We start from the raw sequence: 23,181 nt of genomic DNA on the forward strand, positions 1-23,181 counted from the left end.
TTGCAGGCTAGGTTTTAGACAGAATTGGGTCTTACTCAACCGCATTGAAGCCAAAGCAAGTAGGAATTAGTTACAGAAATTCACCCTGGAAGTGCACATTATGTTGTGAAATTTACCCTTCTCATGTTAAACCCACACCAGTGTAGCTTATTAATGGCAAGCAAGCACACATAGACACTTCAACTCCCATGCACAGCTGCCACTCCCTTCACATGTCTTCAAGACGTGTAAATGATTGAGTTATTTTTAGGTTTCCTGTGACCCCAGCGATGCAGGCCTTTCATGCATATTTTTCTTCCATACCCATATGTTGATAATTTTTATGTCAGCATTGTATGTCTCTTCTATTATCTGTGAAATGAAAAAGGTACCATAAAAACACATGTGTGAAATTTCATTTTGTGGTGGTACACAACCAGTAATGTATAGTACATGTGGTAGTTGAGAATCTCCTTCTTAAATGTTTATTGTTTCCTTTCCAGGTATTTGGTGTGGGAAGTCACCAGGGTTCATTAAAATCTGTCCAAAGAAAGGATAGTTTGCTAATATTCCCTCACATCCAGAGCATTAAACTGACCCAAACTCAGGTATGTGTTTAAATGTCTGTGTACTTGTTTATGCAAGGCAAACATTAGTGAATAACAGCCCATCATTGGAAACAGCTGATTTCCCCTTTCCTTCCAGGCCTGATAAACAGGCCACTGCACACATAGACACAGGAGCTTTGTGATGCACGCTGACGAGCACTTGCTGTCATTCAATTAATAAGGCAGTCAGCATGAAGGATTTTGCTTAACAAACTTTTTTTTTTCTTTCTTGACAATGTAATGTTTGCTCCCAGTATAACAACAGACACTCCGTTTCAAATACTAGCCATGCACAAGCATTCATTTGTACAAATTTCACAGACATGCAAAAACTTCGAAACGACGACTAACTAGTGCATAGTTTTAGAAACCAGCCACAGCAGTGAAAGTGTGTATGAGAAGCATCTGCAAGGACTCCTCGCCTCCACAACAGGAAGTGGGGCGGCAGTTGCAAAATGTCAGCTTGGCCATGTGCAGAGAGACTTGAGCTCTCACAATCAGTCAGACTTCTGCTTATGCTGAATGCATGCATGCACTTTTTCATCTCAACAAGCTTCCCATGTTTCAACATATGAGTTACAAAAATTAGTCCATTTTAGGTGTGTAACTTCCTTAAGCTTTTCTTGTCACAGTGAAGTTGTTAAATTTGCTCCAAATTTAACTTTTATACATTTTTACAGTTTAAACAGTTTTTATTTGTGATATTTAAATTCTACTTTTACATGCCTGGTGGTAATATATTCAATAATATTCACTGTAGTGTGGATTTAGCAAACGGTTAAAGTTACCTAATGTAACACCAAGTCTTTAAACAACTGAGACATTGTCTTTTTCCTCTTGTTATTACCCCCATTCCAATCAATATGTGGTGACTCGGAGCTGGTTTCAGCTACCCGAAGTTTCTGAGGAAGAAGTGTCCGGATTTTGTGCTTTCTTTTGCTCCATCTTTGTCAAGTTGTTACCAAGTTGCTTTAAGTTAAGCATCATTATATTTGATTTAACAAATATATACATAGATTGACTTAAGGGATTAGAGATTTTGCGGATTAATGGTTAATTTATTATTTGCTTTTAATAATTATTTGATTACAAATAGAGCTGCTCAGTTGTTTTGGAGATTTCTGGTTAGGAGGCCTGGAATCTCTCTGTGTGGAGTTCATTGTTTAGTTTGTTCATGTTTCCAGTGCCAGTTGTGTCATTTTTCTGATAGCATGAGTGAGGTATTTTACTTTGTGTTACGTTCCTCCGCAAGTCCTCAAACTCTTGTTTCATTACACCAGCTGTTTAGCAGTTGTGGCTGCTGTTGTGTGTGACGTTCATGTTGAGACGTTAGACGTCCTCTCCCTACATATAGGATAGAAACTGTGTCACTGAGTCATTCTAACAAGTCGGTTTGTTCCTTGCTTCATGCAAGGAGGGTCGGCTGGTGGGATATTTTACTCATGCAACGGAGAGCAGAGGTTACAGTCATAGCCTTGAGTTCTCTTTGAAGTGTTAACAGGCTACTGACATTCACTTCTGGATAGAGGATCCCTCAAAATTTATTTATTGAGTTTCCCTTCTGGGATGAATAAAGTATTTTTCATTTCATTTCATTTCATTCAAAATGGCTGCACCGGATTTGCTTTCTAAAAAAAACAAACACAAAAAAAAGAAAGCCTTACAAATGTACCAAAATAAATTTAGTACACAGCTTAAGACTCTAGAATATCATAAAAACCTAAGATTTAACCACTGATTGTTGTTGCTCCTGCAGGAAGATGCCTCCAACATCACTATACTGGGTCTACTCCTGGAGTGCAGCTTACCGAAGAGTTTGTTGAACAATCCTCAGGTACTTCTTCCCTATTTCAGCAGTTGTCAGGTCTTTAACCTAATTCTGTTCTCACCAGTCACATTTTCACTCGTCTAAAGGCTGCATGGTGCTGGATTTAAGGGCCTTGAATAAAAAGGTTATATGTGAAGACAAGGTTTCTGGCTGTTTAATCAGTTTTATGCAGACCTTCTCAATTTCTATCACTTAAAATAGCTTTTAACACAATGAAATTCCTGAATTTGTCTTCATTATACTTGTTGTTAAAAATGCGTACACTTAAGTTGCAGGCAGTGAAAGGGTTTTTTTTTTGAATATCTTGGGAAAAACAAGATAGCATGAGAAGGAGAGCGTAGCGAAGGCTTTAGGGGAAAACAGAACTAAATTGAAAGGCAGTTTGTCATGTACTTTAGTTTTTATGAAGTGTGATCCTATGCTGTTTATAGTTGGCTCCTACTTTGCAAAACCAGAGCTGAGTCTCTGCTTTCGTCAGGCCCACTCCCCTTGAGCAGAAAGCCAGCTAGTCAAAAACTTCAACAGGCTGCCGGCCTTGTCATCTGAGCGCCTTCTGTTTTCTCCAGAACCCCTGAGGAGTGAGATCTCTTGCCAGACTTTTAATTGCTTTCTCAAGAGACACTATAATTGACGCAGGGCTCTGGTACTCATGTGGCGCAATATACATGAAGCAAGAGGCGGCTCAGACAACCTAACTCTATAGTCATAATTATTCTATCCGAAATCATCCTTGCGATTGTTGCATAAGTGTCCCAGCTGTGACCTTCGACACGTATTTAAGACCGACACCTGCTTCTCAGTTCTTTTTCAAGACTTTATCACCAAAACTGAGAAATGGCCTTTGGCCGTAGTTGATGCTGCTCACAGACTAAATGAGCCAAACAGGAAGTTAGCAGTAGCCTTGGTTTCAAGGGATTACGTTTGGTATTGCGGGTCTTGAGCCCCCAGTGGCATCCGGCCAGGGCATCTGTCTACAGGTTGTCAAGTGGTGATTCACCCACTGAGACGGTCCCTGGTTTGCAGTGAGATTTGCACTCTCCCACCACTGATCTGTCAGCTTTAAGAGGGTGTTAGTCACAGGGTGGAGGGGACTGGTGGCGGATGGGGGGTAGTACTTGTTATCAGTCCACTTCCCCTGATGTACAGAATGCTTCTGGCGTCTGTGATGCCATCAAATAGCAAAAATAAATAAATCAGATCAGCAGTTGTCAACAAATTCTTTAGAAGGTGTAATCATTCAGAATTTCTCTCCTTTAAAACCAGACTGCCCTTTTCATTTTTGTTGCTTCTTTATTTTAGTCTCTGTTCCTATATGCTGAGTTTCCTAATTCTGAAATTACTCCTCAGTGTTCTCATGCCTGTCCTCTTTTCCTTCTGCTTGGTGCATGACTGGTATGCCTTTCCTGTCCCGTCCCAGGGGTCCTGCCTCCAGAGTGAGGAGCGCCTCAGTCTGCAGATTAATCTGTCGGCGCGTGGTGACCGGCCTGCTGACCTGGACAAGCTCAAGCCCTACGTCATTGAGCACATTTTGGTCCTGCTGGTCGCCCCTACTGCCGGACAGGCTGCATTAGGTGGGTGTTTGTGACCTCTGTGATCCAGTGTCTGGAGGCAAATTCACTGTGGGAGTGGCTGTGTCGCACAGATTAATCGCAGTCCACCATAAGTTATGACTACAGTATGAAAAGAGAAAACATTCACAAGTATTTTTGTTTTTCCAACCTCCACTTAAATTGTCTCATTGAGTGTTTTATCTTTCAGACTTGTTTCTGTGGTCGAGCACTATCAAAGAAAAAGTTCAAAAGGTTAAAATTAGTGTTTACGTTTTGACGTTAGATGTAGACCTAATAAGGTTTCTGCATTTCCTGTGGGTGTTTTTCCTTTTCCTTTAACTTGAGTTTAGTCGGACTCTGGGGAAAGAATGTATTTAGAAAATGTGAAGATAATGCTGCTGTTTGGAAAGAGCTGTCAGATGAGAGGCAGAAGAGATGTGAGAAAACATTAGTTGTGATTTCTTGGCCTGACTTTACAGAATATAGCAGAGCCTAAAAGCCAAATGAAAGTAGCCACAGTTATGTACACAGCCTTTTCATTAGTGTACAATAACTGTGAATAGTCTGACATAGTTTTGATTCTCAAAGCTAGTTTCTGTCACTACAGGGCTTAGCTGTGACTTGGTATGGTCTTGCTTTAGCCTCTTGTTGCATTACCCTCTGTGTTTTAACATAAATAAATCATAGCATTGCTCAAACTGTTCTGTCTGTGTAGATTTCCACATGAATCATGATCGCAAATTACTGTTTATACCTAATCATACGCTCAGTGTCCTCGAATGCACTTATGTACATTGTTGTGATTGGTTGTGTTCTGATTGTTTTCTGAACATCTTTTAACAGGGGAGTCAAAAATTGGAGTTTATATGTTAAATTCTGGAGGGAAGAAGCTCTATGTAAATGTAAGCATTTGTCTTTTTTTCTTTTTTTTTTTCTTTTTTTTGCATTATTACGTCCTCCAAGTAGAATGTTTTCAGCTCTGACGAGATGTTTTATGTCCCCAGGATATGCAGGTGCTATCAAAAGTGGAGGCCAGCCTGGACTTTAATCAGGTTCTTCTGAGACCAGAAGCAAAAAACTTCACTGAAGTGGCCACCCTAGCATGCATAGGTGAAGGCTTATGTCAGTTCAGAGAGTTTTGTATCAGATATAATATTTTGCATTTCAGACAGAAGACATAAACTTTTGTTTCTCATCAGGTTCATTGCCAGGCCATGGACGGAAATGCATTAGTCATATCGGTTTAAAAATAATGGGAAACAGGACAACCTACAGCTTCCCAGGACTACATATCACACACAGGTAACATGAAGGGAACTGCCATTTTTGCTCTTGAACTAAGTCGTAGCCAAGGCAAACGGTGATTTGGAACCAGTGCAGTTTTAAGTATATACAAGCACATCAAAGCTTTTATTTAAAGCCTGTGTTTTGCTGAAGATATGTCACATCAGTTATAAATCTGTCTTTTCTTGGTGCATTATGGTACATTAACATATTTAGTTTTTCTCTCTGCAGATTGAGTGTGGGGGACTTGTTCAGCCTGTTCCAGGTGAAACAAAGCGATGCCAACCAGGTGGACCTGTGGCTCACCAACCCCCTTCCCCTGCCACTCACTGTGTTTAATGCCAGCCTCTCAGAGAAGTTGCAGGGAGTGATGAAGGTATGAACCACAGCGTTGAGCAGATTTTACCACATAATGATGAAAAACCAGCAAACCTTTTAGCAGTTTATGTCACATAGATTCTGTCTGGAACACATTGTTCATTTATTATATGGATCCCAAGCTGGGGACATGATTTAACATGTTACCTCTGCCACCCCCTGTCTGTCAGGTGATGAACTTCAGCAATCCACTGACAGTTCCTCAGGGCTGCTGGCGTATTCTGTCTCTCCAGCTGCTCAGCAGGACCCTGCCCATCAACCAGATGTCCACCCTGAGTCTGGACACCAGCCTGGGCACAGCCCTGCACATTCCACTCTACTTTCATTCTACGTCTTCTAAGGTAAAATACCAGCTGTAGTAGCTACTAGCAGTGTATTGGGTTGAAAATCTGTGCAGAAAACCAAATGAGGTAATTAATTTTGTGTTTGCAGGGGGAAGTTATGTTTGAGGCTGAAAGAGAGTGTGGACGTCCTTGCCCTCTTAGATTGTCTGAAACAGGTAAAGCTTGGAACCTCATAATTCCTTTAAATGTGTGAGAGAAAAATATCTATTCAGATTTTTCTGTGGCTATATATAGATTTTTTTCTGTAATGTCCCATCAGGTCATTCAGAGTGGCAGCGCTCTCTCCTTCCAGACTTTTCCTCCTCATCCTGGACTGTAGACAGCAAACTGGCAGCTGAACTCTGCTCTCGATGGCAGAATCACAAAGACAAACTGCCTTGCAGGTCATTCTTGGATTCAACAAGATGCCATTTTAGCTCTGTAACCCGTCAATGCTCTCCAATAACTTCACTAATCATGTAAATACTTCTGTCTTCTCAGGTGGCCCAGGCTGCCTGTCGAGGCATCCTCTCCTCTGGAATTTGGTGCTACGCCTGTCAATGAGAGCAAGGTGGGCGACTCTTCATGATTGTTTACTGAAAATTCTGTTTGTAGGTTTTCAACTTGTGATGTTTGTCTAACAGAAGAAATCTTTTGGTTTGTCCCAGGTGAAGACGTTCATGCTCAAGAATCCGTCGTCTTCTGTGGTTGCTGTAGAGATCCGAATCCTCTCCCTGTACCCTGCTCCCCTGGAGGCTCTGGACCTTCTAACTAAATGGTACACTGTCAAGACTGTTTTATATTGCAGAGAACGATTCAGCCGATGTTGATTTGTGCCTCAGCTGTTTGAAGGCATGATGCTGCGGCACATCCTTCTAACAATGTTTCCTTTGTTTTGATTGTCAGGTTCAATATCAGCCCCCTCTCTGTCAATATCAGCACAACAGAGTTTTCTTTGTTGGCTTCTCCTCCCAAGGTAAATCTTTAAACGCTGCAAGATATAAAATTGTGTCACTGATAAATGTTTTTGTAATCACTCATTGATTTTTTGCTGACAACTTGCAATCCTTATATTTTTTATCTGACACATGGAAAATTCTTCAGTCTTGCTTGTGTTGCTTCCCCTGACAGTTTTTTTCTGTGTGTTTTTGTAAAGATGGGTGAGAAGATGGAGGACATAAAAGGAGAGGGTGTCCTACGACTGTTGCTGCAGCCCTGGGAAGCCAGAGAGGTTGCTGTTGTCTTCACTCCTTCTGAACACAAACCCACCACCACCATTCTTATTATCAGGTACTGATTCAGATAAGTAAGATGCATTTTGTTCATGTCTTCTAAATGTATATGGTGTTCAGTTTCCATACCAGTGGAGAGTTTTAAAAAGACATTTTGCAATGCCTGGTAAACACCACTGAAGAATAGTTTTTGCTGTTCTTTGACTGCTATGTTAGTCCACATCTTCCTTTTTTAAGGTGTGAATCAAGGCCTTAGTTTGTGTGTCTCTTTAACTGTTTTTCAGGAACAACCTGACAGTGTTTGACATGGTGACGGTACAGGGCCATGGGGCCAAAGAGCTGCTAAGAGTCGGAGGCAAACTACCGGGCCCGGGAGCCTCCCTACGCTTCAATGTTCCTCAGTCAACTCTAATGGAGTGTCGTGATGGTGAGATTTATGTCTGAACTTGATATTCATATATAACTGTAATAAAATGTCATCCTTTAGTTTTTCATTTTCACTTCAAAGGTCAAGGTAAGACACAAGCCTTCCAAATTACTAATACTACTGTATGTCACTCGTAGGTCTGCGCACCAACAAGCCTCTTTTCGCCATCACCAAGAGTTTTAAGGTGGAGAACGCAGGAGAGCTTCCTCTGACCGTCATGTCGATGAATATAAATGGTTATAAGTGTCAAGGATTTGGCTTCGAAGTGCTGCAGTGTCGTTCCTTCAGCCTCGACCACAACACCTCTTCCGAGATCACCATCGCGTAAGTGGAGTTTCAGATTTTTTTGGAAATCTCATTTGTGTCCCGTAGTATTGAAATGTAATGTATAATAGTGAGTGAGTTTAAGGGTCAGGGTTTGTATATTCCTATCTTTACACTATGTTGGTTACTTAACTACAGTACCCACATCTCTCACTTACTGTCTACTGTCTGTTCCTCCTTTACATCCTTGTGCAATATGTCCTAATTATACTTTCCTCTTCCTTTTTATCTCATTGTTCTGTATTCTTTTTCTGGCCGTTTCTAATTCTCTCTTTGTCGTTACCTGTCTGTGTCCTCAGGTTCACCCCAGACTTCACCTCGTCCTGGGTGATTCGGGACCTCACGCTGGTGACATCACGTGGCACCTCTTTCCCTTTTACCCTCAATGTGACGCTGCCCCACCACATGCTGCCTCTCTGTGCCCAGGTGGTCCCTGGTCCCAGCTGGGAGGAAACTTTCTGGGTGGTCACCCTCATTTTCACATGGTTAGTAACTTAAGTTGTATGTGATTGTTAGCTAGGGGAAGGAGGGTGGTCACTGACCATTTATTGATCAGTGTTGGAACATTCTTGTAATTTTAGTTGTTGTCTCTCTTTTTGTCGCAGCTTCTCTTTGTTTGGTGTGTGTCTGATGGCCTTCCATCAGGCGCAGTACATCCTGAATGAGTTCTCCACACCCAGCATCAGGAGCAACCACAATTCTGTCCTGTCCCGCGACAACGGCGCAGTCAATAATATCACACCCAATGGAGTAAAGTATGTTAAAATATTTTTTTCCTGTAACTTGTATATGCAACAGTGGATTTTTTTTTAATTTTAAAATACTATAAATTATCATGTTTGTCTTTGCAGTAAAACAAAGGGCAGTTGTAAGACCTATGTGGACACCTGTCACACATCTGACAAAGGTAAAGGACGCGGCTCTCCAGCTTTGGCCAACAGCCCCGCTCCTCGTCCTCAATCCTCAAAGAAAGGCACCTCAACCACCCCGTCCCAACAGCAAAAGAAACACAAAGTTTCCCTCTATTACACCAAATACAAGTCCAGCTCATCCACAGCTGGTGCTGTGATAATGGATGAAGAGCACGAAGACCTGACACCAGACCTTCCCCTTACCCCGGACTCTGATGTCTGCAACAACAACCAACCAGCTTTCATCAGTGAGCTGGATAAAAAGACATCCACAGACTATAAAGAAGACCTCCAGAGCATTATAGAAGATAGAGTGCCAGCAGCAGTTATGTTTCCCATGGAAATGCCTGCTGGTTTCCCAGCTGATGTCACCCTGAGTCCAGGACCAAGACCAGGCCTGTTAGTGTGCAGTCCTGTGGAAAAGAGCTGCACTGAGCACTATGCAGAGAAGATGGACTCTGAGAAAAGGGACAGTTCTGAGCTGGAGGTAAGAAAGAAACTGCAATTTACTATACCAGTACTCATTATTCAGATACTTGTACAAATTGATTCAGACACTCAGCAAAGTCTAAGGGGCTCCTATAGAGAAGTAACAGTCATCACTTTTTTTGCCACTCCAGCTGAGAGAAGATGGCAAAGGCCAAAAAAAGAAAGCACAGAGCACAGAGACTGGCACTGCACCAGGGAATAATAAGGGAAAGAGGAGTCGCAGGAAGACAGAAAATGTCTCCAGGTAATGCACACATTTCACATTTGTTCGATGCTCCTTAGAAAGATGCCTTGAGACAATAGTCTGATGGGTAATGTTGATAAAGCAAACAAAAGAGCACATCAAATGACAAATATCACTAAATTGTAATATAACTTGCTGTCATTGTTCTTGTCTAATTGCTGCTGTAGTGCTCCTGAGCACAATGTGCTAGTGATGCCAGAGAGGGAGAAAGAACCTGATTGGAAAACAGGGGACCGTAACATCAGTGCAACCCGCAGCAGGAACCGCTGCTGCAACGGCTCCAAGTCAGAAGCACTAAAGCCTGGACAGAGTGCTGAGAGCCCCCTCAAACAGAACGGTGAGCCCCCTCCTGATGCAGCTTCTCGAACTCAGCCAAATCCCGTCACTTTGAACCGCCACAGTGCTTGGCTTCAGCAGCTATGATCATGTCAGCTCGAACACTTCATTTTAACACCTCTGGCCTTTGTTGGTTTCTGGCAGGTGTGTGTCCTGCTCGCACTCGGAGAAAGTGTGCTACAGAGCGACGTGTCGGCGGAGTGTGTGAGTCAGGCTCAGACTCTGGCAGCTCGTCGGGTAGTGTGAGGGCCAGCAGAGGGAGCTGGGGCAGCTGGAGCAGCGCCAGCAGCATGGAGGGAGACAAGGACCCCAGTGCCCGAACACATGCCTGCACTACCTCATCTAGAAAAAGTAGGCAGCGCTTACACACTACCCTCTCTCTTAGTGCTACAGTGCCCCTCATTTTGGCTTGATAGTTAAACTACTATATCAAGTAGTTATACATAAAGTTGAAAAATGGACAGTTACTGTTGTTATATCACAGAAAAGCACCGTGAGTTGCAGCATTTTGACACCAGCCTTGTTGATTTTTCCAGGGGACTCCATGCAGTACAGCGTTTACCCAGCAGAGAGAGACTGCTACCAGACCATGCCTACAAACTACAAGGCTCTAAGGTACTTTAACATAGAACTCATTCTACTAGACACATGAACTAGTTTTAATCATGATCAACCGTGGTCAGAAATATAAAAACCAGTGTGACAGATGAAAAAGTCCATCTCAAAATGTTAGAAAATGTTGTCATGCAAACCTATCTATGGGTTTTACTGACTGCTCTTGTAGTTAGATACCAAATATTGGGCAATGAGCTATTAACTTTTAAGATGCGGTCATTCAGATTGTGCACTGATGTTTCACTGATGTTTCTGCTGCCTGGAACTGGATTACATCTTACTCAGATTAGTCTATAACATGATCAATAGCTGCTACGTTTTATGGAAAATACACAGTTATGTCTTTATTCATTCCTTGTGTAACTTACAACCTTTGTCTTTCCACTGTTTAGCATGAATAGCTTGTACCGTAAAGACCCGTGCCAAAGCCCCGACCCCTCAGCGTCCAGCTTCGCCCCCAGTTTTGCTGCTGTAGCTGCAGGAATGGACAGGAACATGGGTAAAGGCCGAAACATTCGTAGTAAATGCGCGTATCTTCCATACACTGTTGTCTAGAAAAGGCTTGTTGTTCTGTCTGATATTTAAAAGAGTTGTCATGTGCTTCCCTCAGACCTGACAGGTCAGTATCTGCCCGAAGAGACGTGGTCAGCTCCATCCATCCCCCTCACCAATGAGTTCAGATACAACACCACCGAAGCTCTGCCCTACATACCTCAACCAGCACCCACACACACCCCCGCGCCATACAATGGGTAGGAGTTTGAACATACTTGATTAAGGCTCCTCAAATTAATAAATGTCTGTATTGTTAAACAGGTTGTTCGTAATGACAAGTTCAGAACAGAAATTAAGTGAAGATTTAAAGCGATCTATGGTAATTTTCATGAGTTACAGAACTAATGCACAAGGTGAATAATGGATTCATGAGAGGAACCATAACTCCACTTAAATGCTCATTTTGTTGTGTCTTCTTCAGAAGGGAGAATTTGTTTAGTAGCAGTACCCACAGCGATCTTGTGTGTCAGTCTGTGACGGACAAAAAAAGTCAGTTAAAACAGATTTAAAGTTCCCAGTGGTATTTGTATTTTACACTTCATGGGATCCAAGAACTGAACTGAAAATCCCCTCGGTGTAAACGTCATCTCCAACTATTTATTAGTAAGCACAAAGATCTGCCCTGTTTTATAGTTCAAATGACATCCTCCCAGCGCTGCAACAAAGTGTGTTTGTTTTGTCTGTCGCTGTTAAAATCATTTCAATGTTTCCTTGTCTCCTGCAGGTTTACTTGGAGTAATGCCAACAGCCATTGCAACAATCCCTACACCTACTGTGAGGAAAGCAGCTACATAGGTACAAGCTCAAGCTTATGATGTGCAGTTTGTTTCTGCTTGAAGTTGTGTATTTATGTTCTGTTTTGTACAAGATTCACTTTTAATGAGAGCAAAGAAGCAATTGTGAACTGCAACAAGCAAACAATTACTGACTCTTGAGGTTTCTGTGGGTTGTAGCTCAGCATTTGTTTGCTGTGATCATTTTTGCAGGTAATGGAACGTTTCCGACTGGTTTTCCCTGTCACGAGGGCCAGAACGCGCACGGCAATCAGAGCAGCTGGAGTGAGGAGCAGCCTCAGGAATCGCCCTCAACCTGGGACAGAGCAGCCTGTGTGGGCAGCAAGGTGACACCTTAGAATACAAAACACAACCAAGTAATCTGGGTGCTCTGCTGCTCCAGATAGATATTATTTATTGTAGTTATGTGGAGTACATTTTCTAAGTCAGTTTTTGTGGTGTGGAGACCACCACAGTCAACCCATAAAAATATGATCAAGTGTCTTTTATTAACTCCAACATTGTATCATTCCTCTTTTGTGACCGCATGTTGAACTTGCCGATACTGGAATAATTTTTATTAAAGTCATACCAAGGACCAAGGCCCAACACACAACCTCATATTTCTGTAATTTTTGTCAAAAATATCACGTCGAAATTTCTGTGTTGCCCAACTCCAGACATATAAATAAACCACAAGAAGTTAATACAGGAGAAGTTCATGTCCTCAAGCATTGCGCAGTTGTACTTCCTGTAATTTGGAATTGAATGAAAACATGCAGTAGGTTTAAGTCTCATGATAGTTAAAAATATTATGTACGTCCAGCAGCACAGTATGAAAAAAAACAGCAGCAGTATGTGTATTAACACAGTACTACCTTTTTGTTGCATAGACAAAAAGGTACAGAAAAGAAACTTTGGGAAATCGTGCACACACCGGGGACACAGGTCAGTGAGTGGAGAGTTACTGTCTGAGCTCCAGTGAGCATCAAGGTTGTTTGGATCCTGATTAATCTTCTGCCTCATCTGTGCCAACCTAAACGCTTGAATACCTGCAACACTCATGTTGGCACACAGAAACTGAAAACACCAATGACTTCTGTACATTTTAGAGAAAGTCCAGCTCTCGTACATTCCTTAGTCCAGAAATAAGGAACGATAGTTAAACATCTGGTTTAATGGACTCTGTCTTACTGAAAGTGGGTTCAACTTCTCTTTTGTTTGCTGCTTCTGCTTTTTACACAGATGTTACTTTCATTTTGTGCACTTGACGTGCAATTTTATGCTCATGTTCCAGTGGCATTGTCAGCCTTAATAAGTAGAAACCTACATTTAGAAAGTATTTGCATACAACATGTGCATATTAATACATTTACACCCGCTTTCACCAGCAACAGTTTTTATTGAACTGTAAAATGGCACCTCAATTCAAACCTCAACATGAGGGACACTTACCAAAAATGCTGTTATACGTATTTTATATATGTTTAGTTTACATTCTAAATTACATTGATGAGATTACGAAAGGTCAGGGAAGTAAATAGTGGGGAAAAAAATCTTGATATATCATCAGAATATTTAGTTTTTGGTTTTAATTTGTTATTTGTTAACCTCAAAAGGCAGCCACAACCTTCCAGTCTCTGGCAGTTTAACCCACAGTGAACTTGTCTTCCACCCTTGAAACAAAGAGACATGAGATGATGCAGAATGGCATTTTATAAAAGGGAAGTCAGTGAAAGTTGACGACACAGTAAAACACTCTTTAGGGTCATAAAGTAGATTGTAAGTTTTTATAAAAGAGCTGTTAGAAGGTGACTCTTGAATGCAAAAGTAAAACAATATCGTGAAAAACTTGTACTACTGTAATTTTCGGACTGTTGAGCGCACCTGAATATAAGCTTCACCCACTAACTTTAAAAAGACAAAAATAAATTGTACATGTATTGGCCACATTTGTCTATAAGCCGCAGGTGTCCACGTTGTAACATGAGATATTTACACTGAAAGATTTTTTAAATTTTTAATTAAATACGTAACATAGACAAATACGTACCATAAATGCTTTTTTCCGAACAGCGCCTGTAACACAGCTGGTTAAAAAAATAAAAAATTCAGTAGCCTACCAGGAAAAGTCATTGATGGCTCTCTTCATCTTCCTCCTGCTCACTAAAACCACTAAAGTCGTCTTCTTCAGTGTCAGAATTGAACATCCTTAGAATTACTTTGTCACACACTTCCTCAGTCTCTCTTTTGTTGTCGCTCTCAATGTCACTTTTGCCTCGAGGCAAATTCATAAAACTCGTAAAAATCCATAAATTAACCGCATCATTGTTTAAAGCATGTGAAAAAAGTAGCTGCTTATAGTCCAGAAATTATGGTACTTGTAGTTTTTGGACAACAGATGTGTGTGTTTGGGATCCTTGTATGGTTCAGTCTGGTACAGTAGTGTCGGCTTCAAAGTTTTTTTTATCGTCAAAATGATTTTTAATATGGTTTGCTTTTTGAATGTGACAGTGTAAAGACAGCGATGGAGCGAAAGAGGTAGGGAGAGAAAGTTCAGACCCACAAAGCTGCACTTACATGGCTTGCGTCTCAACTGGTCGTCCCTGCGACACTTAAAGAGATAACTTTTGGTTTTCTGAGAATGAGAAGAAACTTTGCCGCCTTTACTAGAGGGGAGAGGTCGCTTTATTTTAGCTGAGGAGAAGGGATGAATTTTATAAAGCTGAGAAATCACAACCAGGGCGTCACCGCAGGGACCAGATGGTAGGCGAGCACAGTGACAGGTGAGGTTAGAGAAGGACAGGGAAGTTTTTTTTCGGTGGTTTGTACCGAAGCTCCTCTGCACACTAAAGCCCCTACAGGTTCTCAGGAGCTAAAGTCTTCCCTCTCTCCCTCCCCCACAGCCATACTTCTCGGGTACCCGCAGCCTCTCCCCCATGTCCAGCCTGTTTGGATCCATCTGGACGCCCCAGAGCGAGCCGTACCAGAGCCACTTCCAACCCGAGCGATCAGCCCCCATGTCCCCCGTGTCCCCCATCACCCCCATCACACCTCCACACTCTCCCTTCAGCCGGGAGCCAGAGGGGACCTGCGGACCGATCCAGTACTCCAGCTTCAACCCCTTTGGCCCGCACATGAACCTGGACATATGGAACTCTTCGTCCAACCGCAGCTCCAACTCCCAGCTGTCCAACGACTCCGGCTACTGCGGAGATGTTTAAAATTTGACAAGGAAAAAAAAAAGAAAGAAAGAAAGAAAAAAAAAAAAAACAAACGGCAGACCTTAACAATAATTGCAAACATATAAAGCATTGACATGTAAAAGAAAGGAAATAAACATGAATGTTCTTTTATCATTATTGGGGAAAATGTGAATATTTCTTTTCTTTTATGTTCCCATTTTCAGATGTTAAATGTTGTGAAAGGTTAAGCATTTGTTGTATATTTTTCTAGATCATCTGCCTTTTTAATGTCATTCATAGAAAAAAAAAAAAAAAAAAAAAAAGGTTTTGTACTTGGACGACATTAGTCTTCTTTTTAGTCACACAATGAACTCATTCTTTTTTGGCTTCTCTCTGATGCGCGATCACTTTAATTGCTCGTCAGAGGTTTGTTGTGTTCTCTGGAAATATGAAACACATTAGACCGCGGAGTTGTCTTCAGAGAGAGCCACCAAACAAACCTCACAACCTGTATGTGTCAGATATTTGGCTGCATAATAACTGATCATATAGAAAATGTTTGTCATACACCTACTAATCTACACACAACACTTAAACCCACAATAAAACACAAATCAATAAGCTAATACAGCCCAAAACAGATCAGGAACATATGAAAACACAACATAAAAAACTTTCTTTTCTGTAGTGCTGCTGTGAACTGCGGCCACAGAAAAGCCTGAAGTAATTCAAGTGAACCAGTTCTGTAACCTTGCAACTCCCTGCACTCACTCTGAGCACACAGAGGGGATGTTCATTAAATGGATGCTTCGGGGATTTAGTGTTGCACTTTCCAAAGAAGAGCTTACAAAGCACAGAGTTTAAAGAAGAAAACTGGTCCTGCAGGAGCTGACGTATCCTGACTTTTCATCCCTGTTATGGGCCAAACTCCAAACACACTGAATCCTCCATTTGATTTATCTCATTTCTGTCAAAAGCAACATTCACTTGTCAGAATCAAATATAAGAAACTATAAAGAATAATTGAAGAGACATAGAGAAATCAATAGAAAGGAGGATTTTAATTAATTAACTAAATAAATAAATAATAATGAATGTAAAAGTACATAAAAGTATTAATACAGATCAAACACCAAATAAATGCAGGCCTTCCTCTGTGTTATAATTTGTTATATACAGCAATACGTCATCAGCATATAATGAAATTTTATGTTCTCCATTTACTGTAAGCCCCTTTATGTTGTCCTCATCTCTGATCATAACAAGAGTTTTAATATAAAAGGATGTTTGTAGGAAGTGAGTTCTAACTAGAATCACAGACTGTTATGTTGGCAACAATATGCTGATGATGAGCTACTGAGATCTCAATCTGTTTAATATATGAAGAAAAAAATAGTTTGTCTTGGGAAATGATTAAGAAATGAAGAGTTCATTTGCAAAAACAGATAACTCCATATTTGCAAACCTTTAGAAAACCCGCTTTTCCATCTTCTACCTGAGACAATATCAATCAAGCTTAAGTTATCTCTATTTTTGTCATGTCATTTCTACTGAGTCAAATCCACTCAGCTTAGTTTGATTGATATTGTCTCAGGTAGACGATGGAAAAGTGGGTTTTCTGAAGGTTTGCAAATATGGAGTTATCTGTTTTTGCAAATGAACTCTTCAAATGTTTGTGGCTTTTCCATCCATCAGTTATTATACTGAACATGTTTTGCTTTACCAGTTCCGGTTAATTGGGAGCTCGAGCTTCTTCCACCTCACACTGGATGAGAGACATGTTCACTGGTGCCACATCTTTCTAAGCGTTTTAACAAAACACATTCACAGGCAGTTCAGAGTCTTCAGTTAGTTTATTAAGTGCATCTGACTCATTTAGTCTTTGTTCACATGAACATTTATGTCATTTTTGTCAAGCACTGGAGTGTAAATATTTTCATCAAATGGAAGATAAAAGAAGGTCCATTAGTTGTGCAGCAACCAGACAGAAAAAGGCTTCATTGCAGGAGCTGATCCATTTGAAGCGCGTTGTGTGGTTTCTGGTTCTGCATCTGCAAACTAGTGAACTTTGAAACCAAACAAATTAACAGCCGTCCTCTTACCGGCAGTCATGAAGTCCCAAAGTTCTTCCCGGAAGCTGTCGTTGTATTTCTTTTACGCTTAATGGGACAAAATAAATGGGGAAATGATTTTGCTATAAAATAGAGAAGTGATACGAAACACTTAGGAATTAGCGAATACATCTTGCTGTTATGACACGACTTTGCCGATGAGAGACAAAAAACTTCAGCTGTAAAACGCCGAGACCCATTGAGGTATTTTCACTTCATTTTTTTATTCTCTGCTTCACAGAGTGTGTAATATACTCAGTTAATAGACTCTGTGTGTTTATTTACAGATAAAATGGGAGTTTTTTAAATTTTTTTAATTAAAAATTAATTGACTTAATATTATATATAGTCTAAATGATGCATTGAAACAAGTGCATAAATTTAAAAGCTTTTAAACACAATTTTGTAATTTCTTTTTGAAACTCACAAATTAATTCATTATTTTGCTACAAAATAAAGACAAAGAGAAGAAATGCAAACATTTAGCATTACATGCAAATTCAAATAATGTTTATTAATTGATATCACTGTGACAACAGACAACTCTCTGTTGTGATTGGCTGGCAGGTGAGTATTATTTTTCTAGTAACCGTACAGTATAACCAGACTGACCAGTAAGAAATAGTGACAGTAGCTTTGGAAAACAGCTGGGAACTTTCATGATTAAGTTTTATTGTTATTTGTGCAAACAGTTAAGTGAAATGGATTTAAACAAGCTTTTTTTCCCCCGAACGTCTTTGATGTTTGCACGATTCTGGCCACAATTGTAGCATGAAGTCGTTGTCAAATGTATTCATAGCCTCCCATTAAAGAAGGAAAAAACCGGTTGTGTTGCTTTGATGTTTTGAAATTTACTAATGTATTAATAATTTACTGTGTATTGTGACTTTTGTTTTTGCTTTTGGTTTGTGGTTCATCTGTATTATTTTTTAACATATCACACAGGCAGGCGAGCATGCTTGGTCGGATCCATTAATTTTTATTTAGTTGTTTGAGCCTTTGAGTGCATTCCTGTGTTTTCTTTTTTTCTGTATCTGTCTTTTGGACTTGTTGACCTGTTTTTTGGTTTTTTTTTTTTTGTTTTTTTTTTTTTTTCAGCCTTCATTCGCAATGTCTTTTTTCTTTCCCTTCCCTTTTATTTATTAATTTTTAAAAAATTGTTATTACTTTTTTCAGTTTCTAGGTGAGTGACTATTGTGAATTTTGCTTTTTCTTTAATGGAAGGATGTGAATACATTTGAGGACGACTGTAGTACATGTCAGGAATAGTCAGTTTCTGAAAATAGATGTGACCAACACAGTTCAGTTCAATTCACAAGATAAATAACGTCAGGTTGCTGAGATCACTGATGTTGGGAATTAGATATTGTCACGGAGAATCCCAACTGTTCCCTCTTGAACAGCACTTGGTCACTGTGGAGAAAAAAACAACAACTACCTTTTACCAGGAACAAACCTCAGATGAAACCAAACTCGGGGTGAGCTGCTCAGGATTTACGGGGACAATTGAACATAACAGAATTATTATGTTTTGGCAATTTGTGCTTTAACAAGTCAAACGCTCTGCTCTGAAAATGCTCTATTTTGTGTAAAGCAATCATAAATGCAGCTGTATTTCCCAGAAAACTCACAGCTCTTTTTTTTCTTCCTGTCCTATAGCTGTCCAGATCATTTTTAGGAAGGAAGTCAAACAGCAACGGTTTGATTCACTTGTGTCCATTTGTACTTTTTGTCCATGTCAGCTTCCTGGCTAGTATTTTTAGTCGTTGGAGGATGTCAGTATTTTTCACTCCACCACTTTGGTTCACACTGAAATATTCTCAAGAGATTGTCCCCACATTTTCTGACAATCCAGACAATGAAAGACTTTGGTGAACCCCCAACTTCTCCTCTAGCATCATCATGGAGTTTCAGGGTTTTTTATTAGGTGAAATGTCTATTAAATACATTGCCATTACATTTGATTCGGACATTCATGTTCCCCTCAGAGTGACCTGTACTGACTTTGATGATTCTCTTGTCTTTCACCAACAGCTTAATATTTTCACTGGTGCTTTAGCATCAAGATCACAGCACTGCCGTGCTAACGTACAGCCCCACAGAGCTGCTGTAAGTCTTGTTCATTATCAGACTGCTTTGCACAACCATCTGGAAGAAAAGGCCTGTTGGATTCTTTTCTGTTCTTTTGTGTTTTACAGAAACTCAGGAGAAGAAGCATGACGTCTCTGGTGTTTGTCCTTCTGCTGGTGTCTCAGACCTTCTCGTCGTCCCGACCACAGTGTCACCACTGTGATCAAACGTCCTGCGACTGCTCGAGACAAAACCTGACTGAAATCCCTGCAGCCCCGTCAAAGCTCATCACAGAACTTGATCTCTCTTTCAACCAACTGGAAAGAATAATGAAAGACGACGTTCTTGCGTATGCCAGTTTGAGGTCTTTGATTGTGAATAACAACAGAATCAAAACAATCCAGGAAGATGCCTTTGTCCCGCTGATTAATTTGGAGAAACTGGACTTGTCCTTAAACCAGCTGGATGCGTTGTCCTCCACGTGGTTTAAGACCCTTTTTTCGCTCCAGTACTTAAATCTTTTGGGAAACAATTATACAACATTGGGTCAAGGCAATCTTTTCCAGCCACTAAAGAGACTGAAGATTCTACATTTCGGAGGACCTTCCCTTCAGTCTGTCAGTAAACTGGATTTTTGTGGCCTCTTTGGTCTTGAAGAGTTGTATTTTGATGGAAAGAAGCTGCAAGTCTATGCAGAAGGAAGCTTGAGACAAATTGGACCTATCAGCCATGTAACACTTGGTCTAAATGGTGGGTTTCAGAGAAATCCAATGCTCGTACAAACCATACTGTCAGATGCTGTGCAGGCAAACACAATGCTGACAGTCACCGACACACTGTTCAACACAGAGAGTCAAATGTTTTCTCTTAAGGTGGCCTTAGACCGTGGTGTTAGAAGCCTTACTTTTAAAAACGTTAACATGTCGATGGAAGCTTGTTTAGAACTTCTGAATTTACTTCAAGACTCCAATGTGACTATGTTGGCACTTGAAGACGCACAATTCTTGTTAAGACCTACAATTGTCAGTGTTGGTCCCCTCTCCCTGGACAACTTGGAGGCTGTTTCCTTCAAAAATATTGATGTAACCTTGTTCTACCGTTTTCCAGCCCTCAATTTCATGGATCGTCTGATTAACGTGGTGCGAAAGGCATCTGTAATAAACTGCAATGTGTTTGCCATTCCTTGTGAATCTTCTGCCGAGCTCACCAAACTTGAGTTTTTGGACCTCAGTGACAACATTATCAGTGATTTTACGTTCCACGAAATGATGTGTGGCGGCAACGGTGTCTTTCAGAACCTGCAGACGTTCAACATCAGCAAAAACATCCTGCAGACAATCAACAGCCGGCTCTTCACCAACCTAGAAAAGCTTCAAAACATCGACATGAGTAAAAACGCGTTGTACAGTATGCCTGAGACCTGTTACTGGCCAGCAAATCTCCAATTCTTAAACCTTTCTTCAAATCGTCTACCAACGGCGACACGCTGTCTGCCAGAGAGTTTGCAGATCCTTGACCTGTCCAATAATGATTTGACTGTGTTCAACATCGACCTACCGTTGCTCACAGAGTTACACATCTCTGGCAACAGGATTGGAAATTTGCCCACTGGGCATTCATACCCTACTCTCATGTTTTTTTCTATTAAAAACAACAACTTACAGACATTCAGCAGTAACGATCTACACGATTACAAGCTGCTGAAGCGTCTGGAGGCTGGCGGCAACCCTTACGTCTGCTCATGTGACTTGGTAGCTTTCATGGCAAGTGACTTGATGAATCACAGGGTTGGAGGTGAGATAAAGTCCTACATCTGCGACTCCCCTGATGCTGTGAGAGGGAGGAGGGTGGCAGATGTGAGGTTGTCGGTGTTTGAATGTCACGCGGCTTTAGCTTTTTCTTTACTCTGCTCAGGCATCCTGGCCCTGGTCCTGCTCTGTGTAGGTCTGTGTTATCGGTTCAGTGTTGTGTGGTACATGAGGATGACCTGTGCCTGGCTGAGAGCAAAGAAGAAGCCAAAGTTAAAGAAGGGAGCGCTGGAGTACGATGTCTTTGTGTCCTACAGTGAAATGGACTCCGGCTGGGTGGAGGCGCATCTGGTCTTGGCGCTCGAGCAAACTGAACCGCCGCTCCGACTCTGCCTCCACAAGAGAGACTTTGTTCCTGGAGGGTTAATCATGGACAACATCATGGACGCCATAGAGAAGAGTCACAGAACAATCTTCATCCTTTCTCGACATTTTGTCAGGAGCGAATGGTGCAAGTACGAACTGGACTACAGCCATTTTAGATTGTTTGATCAAAACGACGACAGGGTTATTCTGATTCTGCTGGAGCCCATCGACAAAAAAAGCATCCCCAAGAAGTTCTGCAGGCTGCGGAGACTCATGAACTCCATGACGTACCTGGAGTGGCCTGATGATGAGAATCACATCGCTGCATTCTGGGAAAGTTTGAGAACAGCTGTGACAAGGCCTGAGACTGGCAATGAAAACAAAGAAAATGAGACTTGTTTATAGACTTGGGATTTAGTTTGCGTCCTTCTTTGCTAGTATTGTCTGGTAAAGATCTTGCTTTGGTAAAATATCTGTAATCAAGTATTTGTTCAGAATTTGTTCATGTGTTGTGCCAGTTATGATTTATAGGAAACTTCAATGATTTTTCGTTAAATAAATCAGCAACAGCAAAACATATTTCCTTGATTCATTGCACCGTTTCACAGCTTTCACAGCTGTCACATGCTGTAACTGAAGTCAGTAAATCTGAAGGTGTCCTGTGTTATCAGGCTCTATGACAGCAGCAGCAGAACCTTTACGTTCTGGTAAGTTTTTTGTGTGGAAACATTGTGTGAAAGTACAGATAAGACAAAAGGGAAATCTGAAAATAAATAAGCCAACAGAATAAATCACTAAAAGGTCACACTGATGGCTGTTTAAGAAGAACTGGGTGTATATAACATTGTTCGTTTAGTTGAATTTAGAAATATTCCTTATTCGTCATGTCAAAAAATGCAAATACGCAAAGTCTGGACAAACGACTTGTCCACATTACTTCATCTATTTCTGTTATAGTCTATTTCAAATATTTTTATGTTCTACTAGAATACAATGTGAACTTACAATTTCACGCCATTATTTAATTGTAACAAAGATCTTTAGAATTACAAAGATTTCACCTGTCAGCTTATCAAAGGCAGCAGATTGACACACAAGACGTTACATTTATTTAGTTTGATGCAATGCAGGAAAACTCCCAAATATTTAGAGCATATTTAGATCTCTCCTATCACAAACTATTGACTGTTCTGAATGCTTTTTTAAAAAAATATATATATATTTTAACCACCATAGTTTTAAAAAAAGTTGTATTGTGTTCTTAATTTGTCATGTTTAATCTAATAAATCTAACATATATAGATAGATAGATAGATAGATAGATAGATAGATACTTTATTCATCTCCAAGAGAAATTTACAGTTCCAGCAGCTTCCAAGAAGGGAACACAGGGGCATGCAGTGTTCTAGTACAATAAAATAAAATAAAAGGAATCGTAGTATATATATGACAAATCTGTGTGTGTGTGTGTGTGTGTGTGTGTGTGTGTGTGTGTGTTCATGTGCTTGTGTGCCTAAAAGCGTGTGTAATTCTTTGTCAGGCTCTTGAGAGCTGACATATTGCTGCTATTGATCTTTAGTCCTAAAACCAACACAGAAGCCTGGATACTGATGACAGGCAGGCCAGGGGAGTCAGGGTGTCCTGATAACACACACACACACACACACACACACGTTAATGCTCAACACACACATATAAACAGAAGCCCAGACACATATGTACATTGTCTGTAAAAAATTAAAAAAAATCAGTCAAATGCGTCACTGCAGGATTTAATTAGTGTGTGTTAAAATCATCAAATAATTACTCTCATGATTTAACTCTCATTAAAAGATACACTTTGAC

At 40.7% G+C, this 23,181-nt stretch overlaps 2 protein-coding genes across 3 annotated transcripts in view; both read left to right on the top strand.

The window, feature by feature from the left end:
* Positions 1-15,237, top strand: part of tmem131l (transmembrane 131 like) — a 35,030-nt gene extending 19,793 nt beyond the window's left edge. The window contains exons 7-34 of one of the 2 annotated variants that reach the window (XM_008296998.1): positions 483-587; positions 2,344-2,421; positions 3,833-3,986; positions 4,809-4,867; positions 4,970-5,075; positions 5,165-5,267; positions 5,481-5,625; positions 5,798-5,968; positions 6,060-6,126; positions 6,231-6,354; positions 6,452-6,521; positions 6,619-6,728; positions 6,857-6,926; positions 7,107-7,240; positions 7,467-7,609; positions 7,747-7,933; positions 8,233-8,418; positions 8,539-8,688; positions 8,785-9,331; positions 9,465-9,577; positions 9,739-9,914; positions 10,058-10,264; positions 10,450-10,528; positions 10,921-11,027; positions 11,139-11,280; positions 11,808-11,878; positions 12,070-12,203; positions 14,763-15,237. In XM_008296998.1, the coding sequence (XP_008295220.1) occupies positions 483-587; positions 2,344-2,421; positions 3,833-3,986; positions 4,809-4,867; positions 4,970-5,075; positions 5,165-5,267; positions 5,481-5,625; positions 5,798-5,968; positions 6,060-6,126; positions 6,231-6,354; positions 6,452-6,521; positions 6,619-6,728; positions 6,857-6,926; positions 7,107-7,240; positions 7,467-7,609; positions 7,747-7,933; positions 8,233-8,418; positions 8,539-8,688; positions 8,785-9,331; positions 9,465-9,577; positions 9,739-9,914; positions 10,058-10,264; positions 10,450-10,528; positions 10,921-11,027; positions 11,139-11,280; positions 11,808-11,878; positions 12,070-12,203; positions 14,763-15,080 (4,056 nt within the window). In that variant the 3' untranslated portion in view covers positions 15,081-15,237. The remainder of the gene's footprint in view (positions 1-482; positions 588-2,343; positions 2,422-3,832; positions 3,987-4,808; positions 4,868-4,969; positions 5,076-5,164; positions 5,268-5,480; positions 5,626-5,797; positions 5,969-6,059; positions 6,127-6,230; positions 6,355-6,451; positions 6,522-6,618; positions 6,729-6,856; positions 6,927-7,106; positions 7,241-7,466; positions 7,610-7,746; positions 7,934-8,232; positions 8,419-8,538; positions 8,689-8,784; positions 9,332-9,464; positions 9,578-9,738; positions 9,915-10,057; positions 10,265-10,449; positions 10,529-10,920; positions 11,028-11,138; positions 11,281-11,807; positions 11,879-12,069; positions 12,204-14,762) is intronic. The other variant, XM_008296999.1, reaches the window with a different exon arrangement.
* Positions 15,238-19,243: 4,006 nt separating this feature from the next.
* LOC103368587 (toll-like receptor 2) lies at positions 19,244-22,636 on the top strand. Its single transcript, XM_008297000.1, has 2 exons — positions 19,244-19,261; positions 19,351-22,636. Exon 2 carries the CDS (start codon positions 19,369-19,371, stop codon positions 21,739-21,741), a length of 2,373 nt encoding a protein of 790 aa, XP_008295222.1. The 5' UTR covers positions 19,244-19,261; positions 19,351-19,368; the 3' UTR covers positions 21,742-22,636.
* Positions 22,637-23,181: the final 545 nt, after the last annotated feature.

The sequence above is a fragment of the Stegastes partitus genome, unplaced genomic scaffold (genome assembly GCF_000690725.1).
Source record: "Stegastes partitus isolate 25-593 unplaced genomic scaffold, Stegastes_partitus-1.0.2 Scaffold1175, whole genome shotgun sequence".
Lineage (NCBI taxonomy): Eukaryota > Metazoa > Chordata > Actinopteri > Pomacentridae > Stegastes > Stegastes partitus.

Bases quoted from the DNA above. Each gene is read 5' to 3' on its own strand.
- LOC103368587 (XM_008297000.1), top strand. From the start codon at position 19,369: ATGACGTCTCTGGTGTTTGTCCTTCTGCTGGTGTCTCAGACCTTCTCG.